Raw genomic sequence first — 25,975 nt, forward strand, 5'->3', positions numbered from 1 at the left:
ACACCCATCCACCTGTCTCCCATCAAACCCATCCTTTCTTCACCCTGTCAAACATCACATCTGAGCATTGCACAAACTGGGAACAGCCTCATTCTTATATCAGGTACATATATATCAATTTCATATATAAACAACTGTGATAACTTTGCAGATAATATAAACACTCTCATCACATTGCAATACTATTTGATACTCAGGTACAAACATTATCAAAGGACAAGACTCATGAAACAAAGCACAGACAAGGGCTTAAGTGTAAGTATTTTATATCACACACCAAATGACACTATTTCAACCTATCAACTCAACAATACAGCAGCCACCAAAGTAACTCCAAGATTTCACTGTACCTTTCTGAGTCAAGAGCACCACAACAAAAAGGAACCCTATTCTACACAGTTGTGACAAACCAATCACACAACACCCACATGCCACACCCAAATCAAGGCAATACCATGTCAAAGCACCACAACAAAACCTACTCCTCCTACATGGTTGTGACAACCAATCACTCAGCACCCACACACCACACATCCATGAAGGTGATGGCACTGACAAGACTGCACAGGGAACAGAGACCTTTGCCATGACTGTATTGGTAACAACTAGTGCTCAGTGGCTGGCTGGGACAAGACTCCTCAATGCCACAGGACTAAAGCCAGGAATTTGGACAACACCTGTCTTTCCACATCACAGACAGTGACATCACCTGTTATTTAGCAACACAGGTTCACAGGTACAGACAACATCTGTTATTATACAGTAATTCTACCCACACCAGCTCTTACCTCACTTTATACCCATCCACACCACCTGTTACCCACACCAGCTGTTACCTCACACCCAGCCATAACCTCACCCAAGACTATTCACACACCACCTCACACCATACACCCACAGCCAGGCCCAACATTAGCAGGGTGCCCAATCTCTCCATCATCCACAAATGTACCATTGACTCAATTTCATTCTCAAGTATAATGATATCTAGACCTCCACTACAGCCTGACAGAACTCCAGTCATACAATGGCCTAGTCTTACAGAAACTGAAGGTTAAGAGCCTAAACTATAGCCTCATGAAACTTTCAACAATATTTCTGTCACCTAGACCCTGAATGCCTTAGACATTTCACCTTAAACCATCAGAAAGGTACAGTAACTCATAAATACAATTCAGATAGTCTTATAACTTAAGAGGTTGAAGTAAGACATTCCTGACAAGTGTGGTAACAATGTGGTTATTGCCTAAAGTCACCAAACACTCCTAGCTGCATTGTACATCACAGCACATTACTGATTGCAGACACCACAGACCAGGGAGCAACACAATGCCTTCAACAGAGACATGAGGTACAGAATACCCTTGGATCATGCTAATACACTTCACCTCACCAGCACACACCGCAGCTAAAAGACACAAGGTACAGGACATCCTTGGATCATTCTCTACACCTCACTACCACACACCATTGCTAGCCTGTCAGTACAGCAGCACACAAGGACTTAATCAGCACCTCACAAGCCCCAGCACACCCTAAGTCTTTGTGAATCTAAAGCTGTAGGGAGGCTGAGGTTTGGCATTAAGGTAACAAAATATATAGTGTGTGGCTGCCTGCACTGACTGGCACACAGGAGGTAAGTGGTAGCTGGTACAGTCTAAAGTCTTAACATCCCACACTCCTTCCAGATATCTCACACATTCTCCCTCAGCCTGAAGTCCTCACATCTGACCATCAAGTTACAAATGATAAGTCTCAGTGGACCAGATGACTTGGGACTAAGGGAAGTAATGTGAACTGAAAGATGAGCGTGCTAGAGATCAATGGTCATATAGCACTAGAGGGAAACAATAAACATAGTACAAGTGTGACAAGTTATTGAACTATGAATTACAATCTATGATCATTAGTTATTGACAGCATAAACCTTATTTCACAGCAATTAGCACATGTCACCTTAAATAACAAACATCTCAACAAGAACCATTGGTGTGGATGACTGCCTGACCAAACCTGATTCAATTCATTAAAACAATACATCAACTTATTTAAACAATCTTCCTTCAGTTCTGAAAGGAAAAAAAATTTAGCCTGTTTTCCTCTCTCAGTTTTGCCACTCCCTCACACACACACCTTGAAATAACAGAGGTACATCCTCCCCACACACACACACACACCAGGACTTTCAACACAAGCACCCTTCCTTCACTTCACACTCCCTGACACACAATTCTAATATAATTCAGCATAAATCCATCATATCTTGCCTTGCTGTGGTCATAACCCTCCAATACATTCCCTATCTCTCCTATTTCAAGTATTTGGCATCTCTTTCACACTGTCTAAGATTCTGAATGACATATCTTGCCTTGCTGTGGTCATAACCTTCCAATACATTCCCTATTTCTCCTATTTCAAGTATTTGGCATCTCTTTCACACTGTCTAAAATTCTAAGCAACATCTGTAATCTGACATCAGCCTCCACACTTTAATCTAATCTAGCCAACTTTGCAGCCCACAAGTATTCAAAATCTCTCTGACAGTGACAAGAGGGAGCATTCAAAATTACTTTCACTTTGTCACCTGTGTCTTGCTTTCACACACACACACACATGCTTACCACTACTTCCTCTACACAATCTCCTCTTCCTTCTCCCTAAAAATCTTATAACCTACACCTTACTCTCAAAGTTGTCATTCATTCATACATACACATATATCAAGGCTGTCTTGCTTAAATATGTGGGCAGCCAAAACAAGGCACACATCTTTCATATTCACATTCATTCACATCACTCTCTCAGCTCCTTGGCTCTGATGGAGAAGATAAAGTACTCCTGCCCTCACACAGTTTGCTTGTCATTTGTAACATTTATGGATTTCTTTCAACAATTTCCTCTTCCTCCTTTACATATCAGCACCTCATCCATCCTCCTGCTCCTCACTGCCTATCCTTTCACTCTCTTCAATCATTTACTCTTCCTCTTTTACACATCAACACCAATTTCATTCTCTTCCTCTATCTCTTTCTCATACTCTCTTCCTCCCTCTATCTCTTTCATACTCTCCTCTTCCATCTCTTCATCTCTTGTCTTCTCAAATCCTCTCTCTACCTTTTCTATCCTCCCTAACATCCTACATCACAAAACAATAAAATACCAAGCCAAAATATTTTCTCAAATGGAAGTCCTGACACACACACACACACACACACACATACACACACAGGGATGCTGACATGACAAAGCATCACAGTAATAGCATCATAGCACATCTCTGCATACATATTCCCCAGACAGATCCCTTGTATTCCTTGTCACAATACACCAAAACACTTCCAGCTACCTATGTGTTCTGATTCCCTCTTCTCTGTGACACCTTGCTTCTACAATAGCCATAACAATACAGCCTCCATCTCTCTCTCTCTATATACATTCTTTAAACATCCCTTGTATTCCTCTTAAAAGGCCAATACATAGACAATACTTCTATATGTGCTACAGTCCTCTCAACCCTGCACCACTCCCCTCTTCTCTCAGACACCTTGCTTCTAGAGCCACGGCAGTACAACCTCCACCTCTCCCTATTCAAACATTCTTTAAGTTCTCCACCTCTACCAGTACCTCCTTCACACATATCCTTTCCTCTATCTCCCTTTGTGACACACCTCTGCTACCAGTAACTTGCATATCACTTACAATTTCTAATAAACTCTTCACTCTTCCTCCTCTTAATACCACCACTTCAATTCAATCTTTGTGACATTCATCTATCAGTAACCAACATCACACATACACCTCCTTTACAAACTCTTCACCTTTCCTTCTCTTAATTGTCTATTTCAATGTATTTCTTATCTAAGTATTCTAAATTCTCCTCTACTTTCATGGGTGTATGTATCTCACACCTGCTATCTATCACAGTAATCAGGTACATATTGCTATCACTTCACTATCAATCAGGAATCTTTGGCTTACTGTACATGATATAGATATGATATAGAACTCTCTCTCTCTCTCTCTCTCTCTCTTCTCAATATTACATTAACATTTCAGATCTCACATAATTCTTTCTCTTCTCAACATCGTATAATTTAGTTTTTCTTATCTTCTACATCACATAATTTTCTCTCTCTCTTCCCCTCCTCATCATAGTAAAGAGTCAGATTCTCTCTCTCTCTCTCTCTCTCTCTCTCTCTCTCTCTCTCTCTCTCTCTCTCTCTCTCTCTCTCTCTCTCTCTCCATCACAGTAAAATATCAGATCTCTCACATAATTCTCTCTCTTCTCTTCTACATCATGTAATTCTCTCTCTTCTCTACATCACAGTAAAATGCCAGATCTCACATAATTCCCTCTCTCTTCTCTTCTACATCACAGTAAAGTCTCAGATCTCTCACATAATTCTTTCTCCTTCCTCAACATCACATTAAGGTTCCTAACACCAGATCTCACACCTAAGTCTTCCTACACTCTAGAGCCTCAACCTGATTCTCAAATTTGTTATTAAGGAGCACACACAACTCAATTCAACACACACACACACACACACACACACACAAGCATTCATTCCATCCTGTTACAATTCGTGATCTACAATAAACATGACAAGTCTGTACTGAAACCATATCAAATTAGGTAAGACACACACACCTCTGCACTCATACCTCTGTCTCTTTTCCTTCTCAGTACAAAAGCTTACCTATACTGAGTAGATCTATTAACACATTAGCTCTAATTAGTGTACTCAGACTAATATAATAACAATTTCAAGAGAGAAGCACAATACAGTCAATCTTAATCAACCATCACACATACAGTACAAACTGGTCACTCTGGCAATATTCAGTACAGCATAAATCACAAATAAAACCTTGTACTACAAAATGACTTTGGTTCAGTCCCTTGGTAGTGTTCCCCCAGCAAGCCGTGACCTGAGCTGCCCTGCCAAGGCAAGGTCAACAGTCAGGACACCCGTGGGGCTGACCGTCACCTCTCCTTGGGGGACGCCGAGGCCAACACTTGCCGGGAGAGACGTGCAGCCGTTCCAGATTCCTGTCTTGACTCGACGCTTGGTGCTGAAGTGCGGAGTGACTCTTGGTTCTCCTCCTCCTCCTCCCCCTTCTCCTTTCTCCTCTCTGTTTCTCCGGTTCTGTTAGCCTGGGCCGACGGAGGGTGACAACCCCAGAGCCCCGAGTCTTTGAGAGCCTTGCGGCGAGGGTGGGTGCGAGGGGTGGTTGGGTGGGTGGGTGGGTTGGTGTGCGGGCGGGGCACCCTCCACCCAGCCCTGGCCGCTCCCTGGCTGGTGGGGAGGCATGCTGCGGCCCTGTGCCCACCAAGGTGCCTCAGGGTAATGGCTCATGCACTGGCAACTTGCTGATGTCACAGTCCCTTAGGCACATGAATAACTTCCTGGAAATTTGCACATTCAGTAGTACCGTACAAAGGGCTCACCAACGGGGTTTATAATAAAAGGCACAATGTTATATGGGAACACTCACTCCCCTTACTCCTCCTCCCCCTCCCCAACACACACCCCCATGCAGGAGGGGGACACAGGCACCCCCTCCCACCCCTCCTCCACGCCTCCTCCACACCACAAGCACATGACACCCTAAGGCACAAAAATCGAATCGCACTGTGAGTAAAAGTTATGCCTCTCAGTGACAGTACAGCCCTCGCGCCCACCCCCCTCAGCCCTGAGAACACTGCCTGGGCACACACCGGCCCAAAAAAGTCCTCAAGCTACTCAAATATACCTGCATCTTGTGTCCCTCACTCTAAGAAATACTGTGGATGAGTTAGGTGTCAATGTACATGTGTGTGTGCATCAAAAAAGAGTATTATTAGCATCACCACGAACACACTCACACAAACACTCATAAACACACACACGCACATATGTTCATCATTATATGGCTGTCTGAAGGCACGCATGCAATCAGGAAGGCTGAGATCATGAGGACATACAATAGAGTCACTGAATGGTGGGTGAGTCTGCACATTCACACTACATCGGCAAGAAACACCCACATACACGTACTGCTGGCGAAACTCTAACTTAATACGAGCCTGAGTGATGAAAGTGCAAAACTGTGTATGCTAGTCTTTTTTTATACTTGATGAGTTAACAGTTTTCTAAGCTGTCAAAATAGTTCACCAATTATCAGTTTCTTTCACAAAAGTACAATAACTGGGATGGAAATAAATGTTAGTGGCTGAGATGTAATGTTTGCAGATTATAATTTCACCAAGGCATTACATATCAAACAGCAACGCCTTCAGGAATTTTGTATATAGAAGAATACTTGAAATCTTTAACCCAGAGCACTACTTGTTTGAATCCTTGCCCTACCCTTGACTTTAATGCCTACCTAACTTTCCTTCATCAATGAAAACAACTGATTAAATGCTGAGTCTGAGGGCTTAGTTTATGTATTGGATGAAAATTTGTATTGATAAGAGCCAAGTTTAATTTCTCATATGTGCATCTCTGCTACCATTCCTGAGACACACCTCTGGGCAGTCAGTAAGAGGTAGTGTTTTGTTATTTGCCGAGAATCTGATGCCAAGACACAGCTAAATCATCCACGTCAGTTGGTATTATTTGGAATGCTATATAATTTGATGAGAATCTGATACCATGATGTTGACTGTAAATCATCACACAGTTCAGGTTAGTCATCATTTGCTTATTTCTTAAACATCATTCTCTTATCTCACCACACATCAAGGTCCCCCACAACCTTGTCCAGTCACCAGCCACCAGTGTATCTAATTCCTCATCTCACTCGTCTCACCTCTCCATTCACTTCTCTATCTATTCTGCCTTCTTTCACCATATTCAGGTGCCATTTAGTTTCTCTAACCGTCCACCTGTTTCTGTCTGGCATATGGCTTATCCTGCCTATGTCTGTTTCCTTATCCATGGTGGTTTCTTGTCTCACTGTGTTATGCCTCTAAATTTCCTCCTTGGGCACTTTAGTTTTCCCACCATGACTTTATAAAGACCACAAATTTATGACCTGAGGTGTCTCAAGGTGACCTACTTCTTTGTGCTAAAAACTCACTGGCTACACACTGAAGTAGAAGTAAAGGCAGTGCACATTTTAGTAAACACTGCCAACTTTGCCTTCCAACACAACTCCTTGCCTTACCACTCATAAACCTAACTAGTGATTGGTGGGTATGCAAATGTACTTCATAATGCATTTCACAAGTGCATATCTATATAATCAAGAGCAATTAAGTCTGTTTGCTGCATCATTCCACTAAGGCAGAATTCACAGGTATAAGTAACACACAACACTACCTATAATACAAACATTTAAATCATGTCGGTTGATTTATCCATACGCACCCTCTCTTCTCCACAACTACAAGATTTCTATGAGCAGGGCAGTCTTTACTATTCTGCTGTAACACTTGATATAGTAGTGCTGTGTGTAGGTCTTTGGTTTTCTTTACAGCATTACTTTTGCATCCTTATAACTAGTATCAGTTTTATTTGTTTTTATTGGCAGTCTTTACTATTCTGCTGTAACACGTGATATAGCTGTGTTGCATGAGGGTACCTGACTTTCTATACAGTATTACTTTTGTATTGTAATTATAATTGGTATCTTTAACTATTTTTTTTATTTATGTATTTTAGTTAACTATATTTCTATTTTATTATTATTTTTGTTTTGCTTTCATATTAAAGTCGAATGGTTTTTTTCTTTTTTTCCCTTTCTGCACAATAATTAGTTCAAGTCATCGCTAGCTATACTAAACTTCATCAACCATTGCTTATAACTCAAAAATTTTCTACCTCTGCTGTTTTTCCCCTTTACGTCAGCTATACTTCTACACATTACATTCAAGTGCTAATTATAACCATCACCCAATCTTTAAAACCCAACATTACCTCTGCCATCATTACACTCAACCCAAACACAACCACTTCCACTCACAGACCCACACACCTCCACCTTACTGTGACTCTATTATGTGCCAGGAAGAATGAGTGAGATGAAAGCAATGGTTAATCTTCCTCCAGCGACACACCATGGGAAGACTGAAGCCTGTCTGACCTTTGAATAGAGCTGAGGTGATGAGGTGCAGGTTAGTCATGAGTGAAGGGAAGGCAACACAGGTGATGAAGGGACAGGTTGAGGTGATGACGACAGTATGATTGGTGGTGATGATGATGGAACAATTATGAGTATATAATGATGAATAGAATTATGATAAGGGAATATAGTGAAAAAAAGTGTCATCTATGAGAAATATACAAGAGGATTGTGATATTCAGTTAGTTAGTCTAAATATAATGGATATGAAAGCAAACAAGAGAAACAAAATAAAAAAATATATATAGATGAAGAGAAAATAAAAAAAAAATAAAATATGGATGAAAAATGTTTATAAAATCTGAAAAATAACAACAATCATAAAGAATAACAATAATTACAATAACAACTGGGGATACAAACCTTGAGAGAGAGAGAGAGAGAGAGAGAGAGAGAGAGAGAGAGAGAGAGAGAGAGAGAGAGAGAGAGAGAGAGAGAGAGAGAGAGAGAGAGAGAGAGAGAGAGAGAGAGAGAGAGAGAGAGAGAGAGAGAGAGACTGAAACTTACAAAACCATAATCAGACACACAAATAAATAAAAGAAAACATCATAATAATCGGATGGCAAGAAACTGGTACTTACGGAGGCATATCTGAGCGAGCACGGAGGCCGCAGCCCTTCTCCTCGGCATTGAACACCTCCACGTCTCCATACTGGCGGTTCAGGAAGCGTTTGTTGATGCAGTGGTCACCCAGCGGACACCTCGACCCACTGTGGGGAGAGGCAGGGGTGGTGTGAGGCAGGGAGTTGGCTAAGGGAAATGTCAAAAGAGACCAAGAGGATTTATATGTTGGGTGGAGAGTTACCTGAAATCTCACTTATTATTATTACCTGTTGTTATTACTATTTATTTATCTATTAATTTTTTCAGGCTGTTTTTCTCTTCTCTTTTCTCTTTTTTTCGGGATTATAGTGAAGTGTCATTAGGAACCAAGAGGATTTGTGTGTTCGTCCAAGTACAGAATAAATTCTTAAATATTTTCTTTTTTCTTTTTCTTTTTTGGGTTATGGTGGTGTCATTTGGAACCAGCAGGATTTGTAATGTTGGCCAAAGTATGGACTGAATTCTTGCATGTTTTCTTATTTATTTTTTGGGTGACTATGAAGTGCTAGCATGGACCAAGAGAATAGAATAAATTCTTAAACTTTTTGGGGGGAATATGGTGAAGTGCTATAGACCAGAAGGCTTTGTAATGTTTGTCAGAGAATGGAGTGAATTCTTAAGCACTTTTTGTGGGGGCTATGATAAAGTACCATTAGGAACCAAGAGGCTTTGCAGTGCTAGTCAGATAACACACTGGATTCTTAAATGTTTTGTGCCTTACCTTCAATACATTTAATACTTTGACTGCTAATGATTCTATGATGTTGTATGTTTAATCTTGACTAAACACACTGACTTAACTATTCTAAGGCACTGTTTGTATTCTCTGTCATTTTACATAATTTCCTGAAGCACATTTTTCTTTTTATATGTAAGAGTTTCTAGCCAAGGACAACAAAAAGATCTAAAAAGACCTAAAAAGGACCCACTAAAAGGTACCAGTCCCAAAAGAACTAGCAAAAAGAACAGGAAGGATTTGAATGAATATCAATTTAGGTTAGTGAGATCAAAAGAATGAAGGAGGATTTAAATATTAATTTAGGTTAGGGAGACAATGTAAACCCTTTCAATCATAGACAAATGTTCTCCTATAATACCCTATAGCTTATTAGACACTTTTTTTGCGCTAGGCACTTGTAAATATTTCTGCAAAGTAAAAAGACAAAATCAACCTTCTGTTTTCCCTCTACCACCCCCTGCATCTCACTGCAAGCCATTTTTACAGTGGTAGGAAGGATAAGGGAGGATAACCATACCAACAAAATGGTTAAGGAGAAAGAAGAGGATTTATGAGTGAGGATCAAATGAGGTGAGGTTATTTTTTTCAAGATAAGGTGAGAGGAGATATATTCCGCACCTATTTCTGGTCTGTGTGTGTGTTTTCAAGCCTGACAGTACAACAACTAAAAATAAACAAATGAAATAAATAAAATAAATAAATAAATAAAAAAAACAGTGCATGGACAGAAACATACCAACACTCAAGAAAAAAAAACACAAAGGAAATCATTCACAGCTTCACCCACTCAAAATAAAAAAAAGCACAACTCTATTTCAATCACACCACACCACACCACTCACCAAAACACCATCACCACCAGGCCAACACACACACACATACACAAGGGACTCAAGACTAAAAAACATTTCATCATCTTTCATACTGGGATTCTCAGAGATGTTTTTTCATGGTTCTTGTGAGAGTTTAAGCTCTTTATTCACATGATTGTCTTTGTGGTTGTCTTATAAATAAGCAAACAAATACATGAAACAATGAAAGGTTTGCATGTACACAGAAATTAGATGGTTACTTATGTAATTTCAAGGTTTCATGATTATTTAAGAGACTACCGTGCAGAGGCAAGCGACTTTTAAAAGTTGTTTTTTTGTGATTATAAGAGAAATTGTGTTATAGTAAAAATAACAGACTGTAAAGGAAGTTATTGAGATTTTCAAGGATGTTTTCATGATACTGGTGACAGTTTAACAGGATGTAATGGAAGTTATTAGTATTTTCATTGGCGTTTTCATTATGGACAGTTTAACAGGATGTAATAGAAATTATTGGTATTTTCATGGCTGTTTTCATTAGAGACAGTTTAACAGGCTGTGATGGAAGTTACTGGGACTCAAGGGGGGTTTACATGACTATACTGATAATTTAAGAGGGGTTTCACATCACCAATGGAAAAACACCCCTGAAAACCTGGCTCTAAGTATCTCTGTGGTCTTTGAAAACAGGTACAAGAGCCAGAAGCATTTCAAAATATGGGTGAAGGTAAATACAAGACCACTACAACCACAATGGTAAAAAAAAATGTGAATACAATGAATGTGAACAGCAATTGATATCCAAGTGGCATTCCTTATAAAAAAAAATAGATAAAATAAATACACACTGAAGTAGATAAATATAAATAAACAAATAAATATTGAAATAAATTAATAAACAGAGAAAATAAGAAAGAATGAAAGAAAAAAAAAATGGAGAAGCATTTTAAACCAGTATCAACAATATACTTCACATTTTCTCATCTAAGGTACTTGAAAATGTTGATGTTTCATTTGTAACATAACAACAGACCACAAAACTGTTCTATCTCTAACTTCAAACATCAGTAAACAGAACATCTTTAGGCAACAATCTGTATGTTTGTCAAGCTTAATATGTTTTCCTTTTCTCTCTCTCTCTCTCTCTCTCTCTCTCTCTCTCTCTCTCTCTCTCTCTCTCTCTCTCTCTCTCATCCCTTCCTATCTCTTCCCACAGTCTCACAAACATATAGTTTAACTGTATTAATAGAGAAAATGGCACGTACATAAATACGTTATTAATTATTCCATCCATTCTTTTTATACGTAAGTTCTCAATGACAGAGGTTTAATTCTTCACCTCTCCTGTATTTGCCTTTTGTACTCTTTCATCTGTGCCTAAGTGACATTGTGGCCTTCAGAGACTTGGCCAGACTTAACTTGACAAATTGAAAACATTGTAATTGTTATACTGACTCAACACATAACATGACTGACTGACTGACTGACAAACCAACCATCCGATATCTGAATGACTGACCAATGAAATAACCAAACTAACTGGCTGACTGACTGACTAGCACTGGCATTCACACACTCAACCACACCTAACCCAACCGACTAACTGAATGAATGACCAACGAACCAACTAACTAGCTGGCTGACTGACAAACCAACCATCCGATAACTGAATGATTGACCAATGAGCTAAGCAACTAACTGGCTGACTGATTAGCACTGGCATTCACACACTCAACCACACATAACTGACTGACTGACTAATGTGACAAACTAACAAACATTACGACTTTTACATGGCCTCGATCAGATCAAACTGTGCCGGCTGACTGGTGAAGTGACCAGCACTGTGGCTATAAAAAGGGCTTGGCAGACACAGGATAACAGATATCTTTGAGTGCCATTAATTTTCATGTGATGGATTAATTAGAGTTTACTTCGCATTATTATTATCATTACCACTATCATCATCGTTATCATTTCTCGTATGTAAAGTAAAACAATTAAAGAAAGGGAGATAAAGGAAAAAAAGGAACCTGCCAACTAAAGAAAGGGAGAAAGTAAAGCAACCTACCAATTGGGGAAGAAGGGAGAGAGAGAGAAAGCCAATTAAAGAAAGGGAGAGAGAAAAGAGAAGAGTTTGTATATTAAATTGTCACTCCCAATGAAGAAAATATAAGAAAATATATAAAGTTTTCCTTACCAAATAATAACAGGAATTTTTACAAAGATTACGTTATTTAGTTCAGATGCCTTAATACTCTTCTTCCGACACTTGGACACACACACACACACACACACACACACACACAATAATCTGCCATCTAGTGTACTTATAAATATCCACACTGGGATGTTGTTAATGTGATTTGTGAATGATTGAATTAGTTTTATTTATTCATTTATTTACTTTTTTGTTATTGTTTTTATAATGAGAATAAATTTGTTATCCTGTCACACTTATGAATCTCGTATCAATAAGTTGGTCCTCATCTTTACTTCTAATTTACAATACCATTCCTCATACTTATAAGGAATCCAACTCTACATAAAGCAGTACTCTTTTTCATCACTAATCTACAACATCATTCTCTCAATTCATAAGATATTCAATTCCATAAACTTCAATCAATCTCTGCTATTTTTAACTTACGTAATTTCTTCTCACTTCTACGAAATCCAACTTTTCATTAACTCTATCTTTACGTGTACCTAACTGCAGCATTTCTCACACTTGTCATCCCATATCATACTTATCTTTGCTTATTTATTATCATTCACTTTCTTCCAATTCTATAGAGCAACAATTTTTTTCTTTTAACCTTTTATTGTTATCTACTTACTTCCTTTCAAATTTATATATAGAGTAATATGCTTCCTTTCAACCTCTCCTCATTATCTGTTCACTTCCTTTCAAATTCATACAATTTACCTTTCAACCTTTCCTATCACATTCCCTGACCGTTTTCTCCACACAACATAGTGTTCTTTCTTTTGACCTTACTGTCCTCTACCTCACTGAATCTGTAGTGGTAGTATAGTCATGCATCTTTGTATCTGTTTACGCAGTATTATCATTAGTGACTCCAAGGTGTTCAGAGGAAGAGGAGGGAGAAGAGATGAGAAGATAGGAGAGGGGAGAAGGAAAAGGAGGTGAGGGGAGAAGTACAGGGAGGAGAGAAAAACCAGTATATTTGTAAAGAGAGAGAGAATCTTTCCTGCCATAAGTTAACACATGCCTAGACTGTACCACTACTTAGATAACTGTTATTAGTTGAGTTTTCACAGCCTTCACCTGACCCAGTACAGCAAGCTCTAGTATGCTGGCTGATGGGACTTTTAGGTGCACTGGGATGAAGAGAAGATAAAGATGATGATAAAGAAGAAGCACAAGTATCCTATTTAATGCTGATTGAATGAACTCTTGGGTGTGATGGGATGAAGACAAAGAAGAAGAAGAAGAAGAAGAAGAAGAAGAAGAAGAAGAAGAAGAAGAAGAAGAAGAAGAAGAAGAAAAAAAAAAAGGGAAAGAAAGAAAAAGAAAAGGAGAAAAGAAAAAAAAAACAATGACAAAGAAAAGAAAAAAAGTACAACAATGATCACCAAACACTGCTATGAGCCAGAGGAGATGCAAAATGTGTAGCAGAGAAAACAGCCAACTAACCCTCACTCTAAACCACAACACAACACTGAAGAGAAGAGAACACTGCCCCACTAATCCTTCCCACACCAAACACCACTAAAAGTAACACCACCTAGAACACTGCCACACAAATCCCTCCCACACCACCACAAAAGCAACACCACCTCTTTGTTGTAACTGTTACATCACCTAAAGTAATCACAGCATGTATCTAAACCTTTAAAGAATCTATAGAACCAACACAGGCACACCAAAGATTAAAAATATGACCGAAGTTTGTTTTCGTTAAAAAATTAAAAATATGACCGGAAAAAAAAATATGACCGAAAAAAAAAAAGATTAAAAATATGACCGAAGTTTGTTTTTGTTAATGTTGAAGCAATGATGTGGTGCGGTGTTGGGTGAGGGAAGAGTTTGTCTATGTTATCACCAAGACTTGTTCAGCATTCCTTGTTTCTTTCTTTTCCTATTTAATTTTGTTTCTAGTCCTACTCATTTCTAAGGATGGTCAATGTTTAACCTGTCATTCTCTCTCTCTCTCTCTCTCTCTCTCTCTCTCTCTCTCTCTCTCTCTCTCTCTCTCTCTCTCTCTATTTGTCCATTTTTCTATTCTGTCACATCTCACTCAAATTCCTCTCATGTACACTCTCCCTCTCATTATTTCTTACTCATTCTTCAGTTTCTCTTCTGTATACTCACTCATTCACTCCTACTCTTCAATTTGCCTCCAGCACACACACTCATTTTTACTCATCAAAATTTCCCTCCTAAACACACACACTCATTTCTTCCCACATACTCTCACACTTCCTCACTCTGCCATGCTCCACTCCCTTCAGTCCCTCCATTCCTTCCCTGCTCCAGCTATGCTAAGTCTCCCACACAGTCTTTTTATTTTATTTTATCTATTTATTTATCTTATTTACGTATTTTTTTTGTTATCTTGACAGTACGGTAGTTTTTCTTCTCTTCACTGTATCTACTTGCCTCTCCTCTAAATAATAAAGAAATAGAGGAGTGAGAGAACAGAATGAGGAGGAGGAGGAGGAGGAGGAGGAGGAGGAGGAGGAGGAGGAGGAGGAGGAGGAGGAGGAGGAGGAGGAGGAGGAGGAGGAGGAGGGAGAAGAAAAGAAGGAAGGTATGCATGTAGGAGATAACATGATGGGAAGACAAGGAGAGTACACAACAATATATTCACTGTTTTACTAATGTATAGGAAAAATAATGGTAATTCTTTTAAATCTTCCCTTTACATTTATATCTAAGTTCCTCCGTATAATAACTCTCACTCTCTCTCTCTCTCTCTCTCTCTCTCTCTCTCTCTCTCTCTCTCTCTCTCTCTCTCTCTCTCTCTTATTATTATTACTCATTTCTTCCTATCCACAGCCATCCTCACTCTATTAATCTCTCTTACTTTCTATTCAATTCAATCACACCCACACTCATTCACTCAAACTTGGCCTACTTCTCTCTCTCTCTCTCTCTCTCTCTCTCTCTCTCTCTCTCTCTCTCTCTCTCTCTCTCTCTCTCTCTCTCTCTCTCTCTTTCCTCCCTTTTTCATGGTTCTTTATTTACAGTCACTCTTAAATACATACTTCTTCATTTCCTACATTTTTTAATCAATATTTGGACTGTTGTAACCTTGCAGCCTTATTCTACAGAAGCATCGTTAATCATCTCTTCCACACTTTCAGAAAACCATTAACTTCATCTTATGCATTTTAAACTTCCTGGATTAAATATTCACAATCTATTATTTTTCTGTGATATTTTAAACTTTCTCCTTTCTACACAAGTCAAAATCATTGACTAACTTTCTTTTCTTTGTTTCTAACTTTCTCCCTGTACATAATTATAATTCTTTTTACTTTTCTTTTCTTTTACTGCTGTTTTTCTTCAGAGTTCACAGCAAATTTCATGTATACTGTTACTTGACAATGAAGTATTTATTGCTATTTATTATCATTATTATCATTATTACAAGTCAAAACATCTACTATCCTATCTCCTTTATATCTAGCTTCCTTTTTTTTTATACAAGTCAAAAGCACCCACTATTCCTTATTAACACCACTTCACACACCATTCCTTTACCACAAACAATGCAAGACACCTTTATTCCCCAGCCATCTATAAACACTACGCTGGCAAGAAACTGAAAAATTTGTCCTAAGCTCTCTTCTTGTGCATCCTTATATTGGTCTGGCACAATATTCTTAATGCCGAGTTGTATATTGCCGTACAAGCGATATTTCCTTAGTCTTAGCACCGCATCAGCATTGTCACCTGTGTATGGACAGCACCACCACCAGGAAGTGCTGCATGGTCAGTCTCACCTCAGCACACACATCTTTTTATCCCAACTTAAGTCTCTTTCTTTCTCTTACTCATCTTTTTTTACTGAAGATATTTTCTATCCATGCATTTTCAGACGGCTCATTGTGTTATCTCAAAGTTTAAAATGGACAGAATTACTAAAATGTACTTGCTTTTAGATTCATCAGGGTCACTATATCAACCATTTCACTGGCATATACCTACTCAATGCACTAAAACAATGTATGAAATCTCTATAAGCACAAACAGGCAAAAAGAAAGGGATTGGAAATATATCTTTGCAGTTTCTAGCTCATATAAACATTGAAGGGAGGTGTAGAAGAGCAAATGCCTCAGATACTTGCAATGAAAAGAATGGAGCAAATAGCATTGAAGGAGCTGAAGATTAAGGCACGCAAGCAGAGAAGTATAGTGATGTACAGTCATAATATAAATATAAAGCATCCTTACTCTCCTCAATGCTGAATTTCATAGTTTTGAGTGGCCTGGACAGTTTGGATACAGCTAACACAGGCTGGCATATTGTGAGTCACTGTGGTTTGAGTCCTTGAATCATGAGTATGTGTAATTAAGGGAAGCTGCAAGAAGCCATCAGGCTGACGTGTGGCAGTCCCTGTATAAAACCTGCACATCAATTTCCATTTATCATCCCCATTTAGAAATCTGTCTTCTCTTTTGAAACAATTCACAACACTAAAGGTAATGTATAGAATCTTTCAGAGCATGTACGAGAAGGAAAAGGGAATGAAAAGATTAGATTATCCAATGTTTAGCCAGTGCTATGCTCAGAGGTGGCTGTAGAACAAGTAATGAATGCTTTAGAGTAGTGTGTGATTAAGGAAATGTATCAAATAGCAGTGAAAGGGTTAAAGTTCCTTTTGGACTTAGCACAAACTATTGCATTCATCCACCACTCTACTTGAGAACTTATTTCTTCATACCTCTTTTCTAAATATCTTAATCACAGACATGCTACCTCACCCAAACAAGACCTGATGTTTCTTCCTCCACTGAATCAAAACTACTCACATCAATTTGATAAGGATACTTTTAATTTCTTTTTATGATTGTAGTCACAGTTACGAGTCATGAAACAACCCCTGACGCTCACAACCAGAGAGAGAGAGAGAGAGAGAGAGAGAGAGAGAGAGAGAGAGAGAGAGAGAGAGAGAGAGAGAGAGAGAGAGAGAGAGAGAGAGAGAGAGAGAGAGAGAGAGAGGAGAGAGAGAGAGAGAGAGAGAGAGAGAGAGAGAGGGGGGGGGGGCGGGTCAGCTCTGGCAACCCTTCAAAATTCGGCAAATGATAAATTTTCTATACAAGACTTTGGAGCAAAAAGAAGCATAGAAAATAGTAAACACAGCCACCTCCTGACAGCCATACAAAAACCTGGCAAATGACTCGACTTCCTACACAGTGAAAGAAAACAAACCCAAAACACAAGAGACCAAAAGGCGTACTCTGTGTCTAACTCCTTATTCCACCACAAAAACCATATCTCTCCACCTCCACAGCTAACATCCACACTATCCCTTCATCCAACCCAACCATCCACTTCTCATCCAAACCTGTACTCTAAAATGCTTTCCTCTCTTCCCATGACTACTTTCAAAGACCACAGAGATGATCAGCCAGGTTCTCAAGACTGTCTCCTATTAATAATGTGGAAATCTTATTAATCTGTCACTAGAATCATAAAAACACCCTTTAAAATATGTATAACTTCAACTAGAGCCTTAGGAATGTAGTGGTGCGGCAAAATGTTTCTGAATATGGCCCCTAATCAATAGCCAGACCACCTCCCCACCCCTTCCCATTCCCTCTCAGACACCTGTAGAGTGAAGATAGATAACCTTGCCCTCCCAGCCACTTGTGTGTTGGACTGTGTGACTTGCATAAATGTAACTCTGATACAACTGTGTGTGTGTGTGTGTGTGTGTGTGTGTTGTAGAGTAGTATCTATATTTCTAGGAGCTCTACTTTTGCCTGTCTGTCTGTCTGTCTGTCTCCAATATTTTCACAGCAATGAGGTTGAATTTGCTGATAAAACTGACACCATACAAAACAGAACACAGAGAGGACACATAAGGGACACACAGACAGACAGACAGATACACACACACATGGGGACATACTGACACACATAGGACACACACAAAGGGGAACAGACAAGGAGACACACAGGGGAACAGACACACACACAGGGAGACAAAACAAACACACAAGGAGACACAGGGGGACAGACACATGGACACACACAGGGCACACTCACCACTCAATCATGAGGAGTCTGTTGAGGCAATCGTCGCCGCAGCCCACCTCGCCGCGCTCCATCTCCTCCTTGGTGAGGGAGCAGTCGCATACCATCCGCCGCACCTCCTTGTTCCGCTTGGTCCTCTTCCGTTCCCCGATGTACACGTTCTCCTGCAGCGGCATGAAACTCTTCAGCCGCTCATCCACCACGGCACGGTTCCTTGCATCCCTCTCCTCCGCTTCCCTCCGCTTCTGTGCCTCATCCTCCTCCGTTGGCTTCTTCTCCTCCTCTTCCTTCATGGATATTTCTACCTCCTCCTTCTCCAGTGGCAATATGTCCTTCTCTTCCTTTTCCTCCTTCTTCTCCTCCTCCATTCGTTCTGCCTGGTTCCTGCGGCCTGATCCAATGGTGAACCAGCTCCTGTGAGACTGTTCCTTCTTTGGCGGCAGTCTGGGGCGTGGGCTGTCACTGGCGGCAAGGATGGACAGGCCGGGGATCTCCTCTGAGGCACCACTGACTGGGGTGTCTTCCAGGAAGGGAATGGCAGTGGTGGAGGTGGCTGACAACCCCAGGAACACCCCCATGCCAGTGCCAGTGATGTCTGATTCCTGTGTTGGGAAGAGGCTTGGTAATGTGTGTTCGTCACCTTGTATTTCCTCCTGGTTCTTTTCCCCAGTGTCTTTCTCAGTTTTAATGGCGTCTTTCTCGGTCTTGCTTCCCTCCCGTTCGCCTCTTCCACCCTTACTGCCTTCGTCTTTGCTTCTCGTGTCCCTCTCGCTTCTGTTACTCTTGTTTGACTCTTCTCTATTCCTGGCTGTGTCCTTCTCACTCTTGTTACCCTTAGCAGTGCTCCTCTCACTCTTACTCGCCTCCTTCTCACCCTTGCCATTCTTGTCCTTCTCGCTCTTCACTGTGTCTCTCTCACTCTTCAAACTCTTTGGGAGGTCATCTTTAAGCTTAAGCGCCTCTCTGTCACTCTTACCACCATCCCTTCCCTTCACCGGCTCTCTCTCGCACTTCACCGCACCCTTCTCACTCTTGGCACACTCCTCCCTCACCCTCGTGTTCCTCCCTGACTCAGCTAACACTCTTTTATCCCCCTCACACCCCTTCTGGCACCCTTCCTTGGCAGTCTCCTCACTCTTTCCTGAGTTTGTGTCACATTTGAATGAGTTTACAGAATCTCTGTAGGACTCCTTGCCTCCCCTCAGGTCCTTTGAGTCTCTAGGGACGTCTAGGGTCGTGATTTTGTTTCGTAAGGACTCTCTGTTGCGTTTAGGTGAATCTTTCTCCTTCAGACTCTCTCGGTCATGTCTGGGGGAGGAAAGGGAGTCTCTTGAATCTCTAGACTCTCTTCTAGCCTTCGGCAAATTTTGTGGGGTACTTCCTGGAGGTTTCCTGGGCAGGGGTGGAAGGGGAGGGGCTGTGGCAGGGACTGGGGCTATGGCAGGTGGTGGGGCAGGTGGTGGGACAGGGGCTTGTTCAGGGGGTGGGACAGGGACAGGGACAGGGACTGGGGCAGGGGGTCTAACTGTGTCAGTACAGGGAGGTGAGGCAGGTGTTTCCTTATGAATCTCAGGTGTGTTTTCCTCCTTCTCCTCCATCTCCTCCACTTTTCTCCGCTTCCTCTTGTCCTCCTCCTTGGCATCCATGAGTCTCTTCCTCTTTGTTTCCTCCTCCTTGCTCTCCTCTGCCTTGTCTTTCCTCCCCATGTCCATTTCTTTCCTCCGTTTCGATGCTGGGGAGCTTGGCACTTCCTCCTCCTTTTCCTCCACCTTCTGAGGTTCACTTGTACCTTCCTCCTTGTCGCTCCGATCCCTCTTCCCCCCTGCTCTCCTCGGCTCCTCCACCTTGCTGTGCTTGGGAGATGCATAGAGGTCGGGAGGAAGAGGAATATTCTCACACAATATTTTCTTCATCTCCTGGCCTATACTCCCCTGTGGGCTGCCCCTGGATCCCTCTCCCTCCTTCCCAGTGTCTGTCGGCAGGGGAGGGATAGACAAGGCAGGGGATGTACTAGTATTAATGCCACCATGTATTTGGGACCCCCCTTGCCCCCCCAGGAGTCCCACAGGGGAAGGCCTTGTCCCCTTCTGTAGTCTGGGATCAGTGGGCACCTCTACAGGGGGTGTGGGAGGCTTTGGTGAGTGTGTGGTGATGGTGGTGGGGATGGCGATGGCGGTGATGGTGGTGATGGCGGTGGTGGTAGGGGTGGAGCTGGTGGCAGTGGTGGTGGTAGTGGTGATAGTGGTGGTGATGTCTAGAGAAGTGGATGTGGAGGTTGTGTTCAAAGAACCGTTAGTGATGACAGTGGATTCCGGTGATGATGATGATGATGATGATATGGAACTGCCCACACCATCCTGGCTTGTGACTCCCTGCTGAGGCTTCCCGGCAGGGTGCAGGATCTCTGTAGGTGTGTGTGAGAGTGCTACATCCTTCTCACTACCCTCTACCTTCTCAGCCTGCCCCAGTCTCTCCACAGCCTCCTCACCATCACAGGCAGGTAATGGGTCAGGTGTGGTGTGTGCTGCACCTCTGACACAATCTTCTCTATCTGTTGTTTTAAAATCTTGGTTTGTCAATTCTAGAGGTGAAGTTTCAGATATTGGTTCTAGTGGTTCCTGCTCCTCCTGCTCCCCCTGCTGCTCCTCCTTCCCCTTCCCTCTCTTCCTGGTCTTCCTTCGTGAATCCTCCGCTGGTCTACCACTTCTTGTCATCCTAGTGCACTCCTCGCCAGCCTCCCGTCCTCCCTCCAGTCCATTAGGGAGGGCATGGGAGGGGGACTTGTCTGCTAAGGAGGGTTTGTCTTTCCTCTCCACACTCTCGTCTCCCTGGCTGTCTTTCCTGCGTCTCTTCTCCCTCTTCTCCTCCACATCCTCTTTCCTCCTCTCACCTCTTTCGTCTGAGTCTTCTTCGCTCCTCTCCTCATTCTGACTGGCTTTTTTCCCCACCTCACTTCTATCACCCCTCTCCTCCACCTCCTCACTCCTCTCCTTCCTCTTGCGTTCACTCTTGTCCTCACAGTCCTCACTCAGTTTCCTCCCACGCTCCTCCACCTCCTCATCCTCCTTAGCATCCTTCCTCCCCCTGTCACTCCTGTCCTCCGCCTCCTCACTCCTGCTATCCTTCCTACGCGCAGTGGCCTTCCTGGGGCGGCCTGGGGAGGGGGCGGAGGTGCACTCAGGGGACGCTAACCCAGAGACAATCTTCTTGAAGCAACTGTCCACCTCGTCATCGGCAAATCGTGAGTTAGGTTTGCGTGTCCTTGCTGAGCGTCTAACGGGGGTGGTGGTGGCGGTGGTGGTGGTGGTGCCAGGGAGGGTACTGGTAGCGTCGCCAGTGTCCCCATTCATAGCTGTGGCAGGGGTTTACTGGCACTGCTGTGGTTGCTGTGGCACTGCAGGGATGGCCCAACCAGTGCCTCGCCTCGCCTCCTCCTCCTTGCTTCTCTTGGCTACCTCGCTGCCTGTCAGGGAGAGAAACTAGTGTTACATTTGAGGTGTTGGGATTGTTGGGACGGAACACTACACTCTGTTGGAAAGGGAAAACGAGTTATTGGGAGGGAAAATTCTGTTCTGTTGGGGAAAGAGAGAAATGAGTTATTCTAAAAAAGGAATAATGAAAATCAGTTGTCGAGAAAGTGAGAGAGAAACAATTAAAGGTCTTAGAGAATTATTACAGAAAGGAGAAAGTCTATGGAAATGTTGTCACAGAAGGCTTTAGTATAAAAGCAAAGGAGCAACAAATGAGGTAATAAGAGAATGAGGAAGGGAGGAAGCACAGCAAAGATGATGATGATGATGATGATGATGAAGAAAGCAAGTATGATGAGAAAGGAAGGGAAAAAGTCACCTGTACAATCAAAACACAGAATACCACAAAGGAAGCGAGGGACAAAGAACAAACCAGCAAAATGAGAACACACTTAGAAAACTAGAAAGAAAGGAAAGGAAAAAAACTTTAAATATCTAGACAACACACCACAATGAGACAAAGAAAGAGCAAAACTGTAAAATCAAAACACTTAGAATACCAGAAAGAGGAAAAAAAAACCTGTAAAAAGTAATAAAATACAATAAATAATCAAATAATAACAGAAAGGAAGAAGAGGAAGGAGAAAAGGCCAAGGGAGGACAGTGCAAGATTTCTGAGCACCCAGCAAATGACAACACACCAGTGACTCAGATGCCTGCACCACCACCACCACCACCACCACCACCACTTAATTCAGCACAAGGCAACCCAGCACACTAAGCTTAAAGGAAATGTCCAGAAATGAGTGATGGTGTCAAGAATAAATGATTGCGATGGTGGGTTGTGAACAATGCCTCTATCTGATTCATTGTTTTATCAATTGTATACATAATTAACTTTTAATCTGGTACAGCTTCTTTTCTTTATGTTTTTTTTAGTCTTGTGTAAATTTAGATGTGGTTTTTGAAAGATTTGAAAGAGCTTAATTCTTGCAGAGTAAAATTTAATAACTTATTGTATTAAGTGTATAAGCAATGAACTCTTTCACTGGTACAACTTCTAATCTTCATATTTTTAGTCTTGTATAAGTTTAGATGAGGGGTTTTGGAAGACTTAATAATTGTAACTTAATTTTTGATGAGTTAAATTTCATAGGATTGCTGAAGAATATTACACATCCCATTAGCAGCCTAAGAGTTATGGAACAGATCAAACATATCGTAAAGCCAAATAAATAACGTGTCACTGAACAGGATAGCAAAAGAACAATTTCTCCTATCGCAAAACTCATTCCTCCCACAAAGCCTGCTGCATAAGTAATAAAATATGTGGATCCTTAATGAACAGACAGGAAAACAAGACAGAGAGACAGAGGATATGACACTGACAAGGGTAACACAAATACCACTACTCTCACCATAACATTAATAACTCCTCTCACCAAGCCTGCTGTATAAGAAACAACCGTGTATTTTTATAGACAGGAAAAGAAGTCAGACTGCCAAAAAACAAGATGTGATACTGAACAGGATGCCAAAAACACTACTTCTATCACAAAATTAATTCCTACTACTCTATTTTCTTTTACTTTTTTTCCAGATTTTACATCACAATTCTACAAGTCATCACCATCATCATCATTTAACACCATTCACCCTTACAGCATTGGACACCTTACCAGTCTCTCCCAGTACACACACACACACACTGGGGATAGACACCTTAGTGAGACTCATTTTTTCTCCTTAATTTTCATCGCCCTTGGCCAATACCCCACATAAAAAAGATACATTAAATAACTCTTAACATTCTCTTATACTTTCAACTGAGCTCCTGAGTCGAGAAATAGATGATTGTACAAATTTATGCCTGACTTTCATGATATTAGCAAGGTCAACACAAGGCAAGCAGGGTGAGGTTAAGGGTCAGTGTTTACAGTGCTGACAGGATCTGCTGTGTGAGGGATGGGTGAGTAGGCTGAGGGTGATAGGTTAATCCTCCAGGTACTGATGGGGATGTTGTGATGTTGACTGGTGGTGATGGATAGGTGAATGAGATGTGATGGGAGGGAGGAACGGAGGAAGGAAAGGAGGGATGAGTTGGTAGATGGAAGGAAGGAAGAAAAATTAATAAAAAACATGAATTATACGAAACCAGAAAAAAAGAAAGAAAAAGAGCAGATACACTAAAGTAAAACATAGATGATATAAGTACAAAACTGTAAAAAAAACAATAAATAAATACCCCCTCTAAAAAAAACACCAGAGATATAAAAATAATAAACAAACACCAAAGATGCAGAAGTACAACAATAGCAGACAAAGGTACGACTCAATGAAAGAGGATGATGCCAAACAAAACAAAGCACACACCACAACTAACCTCTCATGACCTTATGTATGGAAATGCCTTGACCTTTGAGTTACTAAACTGCTAACACCCAGGAAGTTTAGCGTACTAAATTGAGAATCAGTTATGTTGCTAAGTGAAGGAATGTAATGATAGAGATGAAGATATGCTAAACTTGTCTATGTATATACCAGGCTGGCAATCCCACAACACAAACTCATACACCTGTCATTCACTCCCTCAGCCCTGTCACCCCCTGGTAATGCTAACTTTGTCATAGATAGATCTGAGACTGTAAACTGAGTAATGGAAGGGTTTATGCTGCTAAATGATTGATACAGTGATGAAATTTTTAAGTTCTGCTATTAATGAATGGATGTAATGCTAAAGAGATGTGGTTATGCTGCCAAAACTTCAGTAATGCTAAACTTGTCGCAGGAAAGCCAGATCGTTTCACCGATGACACACCAGCACCACTAACAGCCTCGTTAGGTCGTTCTGTGGCTCGTCACCTTTCCTCAGGCACTGGTTTGGTCCTAACCCACTCCACCAGGCTTGATTAATGCTTTCACTTACTAATTCTTGTTATCACCACTTATAGCGGTGTTCCTCAAAAATTTACATTACGACCCATTTTCACTTTGTATTCTGCTTTTATGTCCATTTTGCATCATTCTTCCTGATAATATACACACATAAACTATTACATTTCATTGGTGTTTACATACTTTTATCTATTCTCCTCTGATAACATACACAGACACGTACACTACAACATTTCACTGGTCTACAACACACATACACTATTACATTCCATTGTTGACTATGGACTTTATCTGTCTACAATGTGGTGAACCAGTGAACAAGAGCCTATGACCCAGTACAAGATTCCAACTCATATTTTGAAGAACTCTGACCACTGACTGACTTTTCAACCAGTTATCCTTTTGTATGTCAGTCTCCTTCATAGTTCATCTGCAGCCAAAGAAAAGACTAAATTATTCTATTCTTTCCATTTGTGTCCACATAGTTGTTCTAGTAGTGCTCATCACTGACATCTTTTCAGACACTTCTTGTACCCCAGTCTTTTAAAATAGTTCCTCTGTAGCTTAGAAGACAGTGTTACCCTCCCATTCTCTCCCTTTGAGTGTATGGTTTTTCATATACAGCTTTAAATATTAAAGACCACATCAGTAAAAGAAGACAGTTGCCATTTTATTCTTTGTGTACGTGAATTTTTTTTTACAGTACTATGAATGTTAAAGACCACAGCAGTAACAGCAATGAGAACAAGACATTACCTTCCCTATCCCCTCCATCTCTATTTTCTTCCTAATAGCAAAAGCAAAACTACCTTTCCTATCCCCTCCTTGTCTCTCCTCTTCCTAATGCTGCCCACCATAACCAAACAGTGCCTTCCCTATTCTCTCCTTGTTTCTCCTCTTCCGAACACTAACACAACAACAAGAAAACAATGCCTTCTCTATTTTCTCATTGTCTCTCCTCTTCCGAACACTAATACAACAACAAAACAATGCCTTCTCTATTCTCTCCTTGTCTCTCCTCTTCCGAACACTAACACAACAACAAGAAAACAATGCCTTCTCTATTTTCTCATTGTCTCTCCTCTTCCGAACAAACATAACAGCAATAAC

The 25,975-nt window shown here is 41.1% G+C and overlaps 1 protein-coding gene across 1 annotated transcript in view; it reads right to left on the reverse strand.

Annotated features, from left to right (window-relative positions):
• LOC135094463 (probable histone-lysine N-methyltransferase CG1716) overlaps positions 1–25,975 on the reverse strand; it is a 48,986-nt gene that overhangs the window by 14,852 nt on the left and 8,159 nt on the right. Inside the window, 2 exon segments of the mRNA XM_063994560.1 lie at positions 8,694–8,822; positions 18,513–21,963. Coding sequence (XP_063850630.1) covers positions 8,694–8,822; positions 18,513–21,850 — 3,467 coding nt within the window. The 5' untranslated portion in view covers positions 21,851–21,963.

The sequence above is a fragment of the Scylla paramamosain genome, chromosome 45 (genome assembly GCF_035594125.1).
Source record: "Scylla paramamosain isolate STU-SP2022 chromosome 45, ASM3559412v1, whole genome shotgun sequence".
NCBI lineage: Eukaryota > Metazoa > Arthropoda > Malacostraca > Decapoda > Portunidae > Scylla > Scylla paramamosain.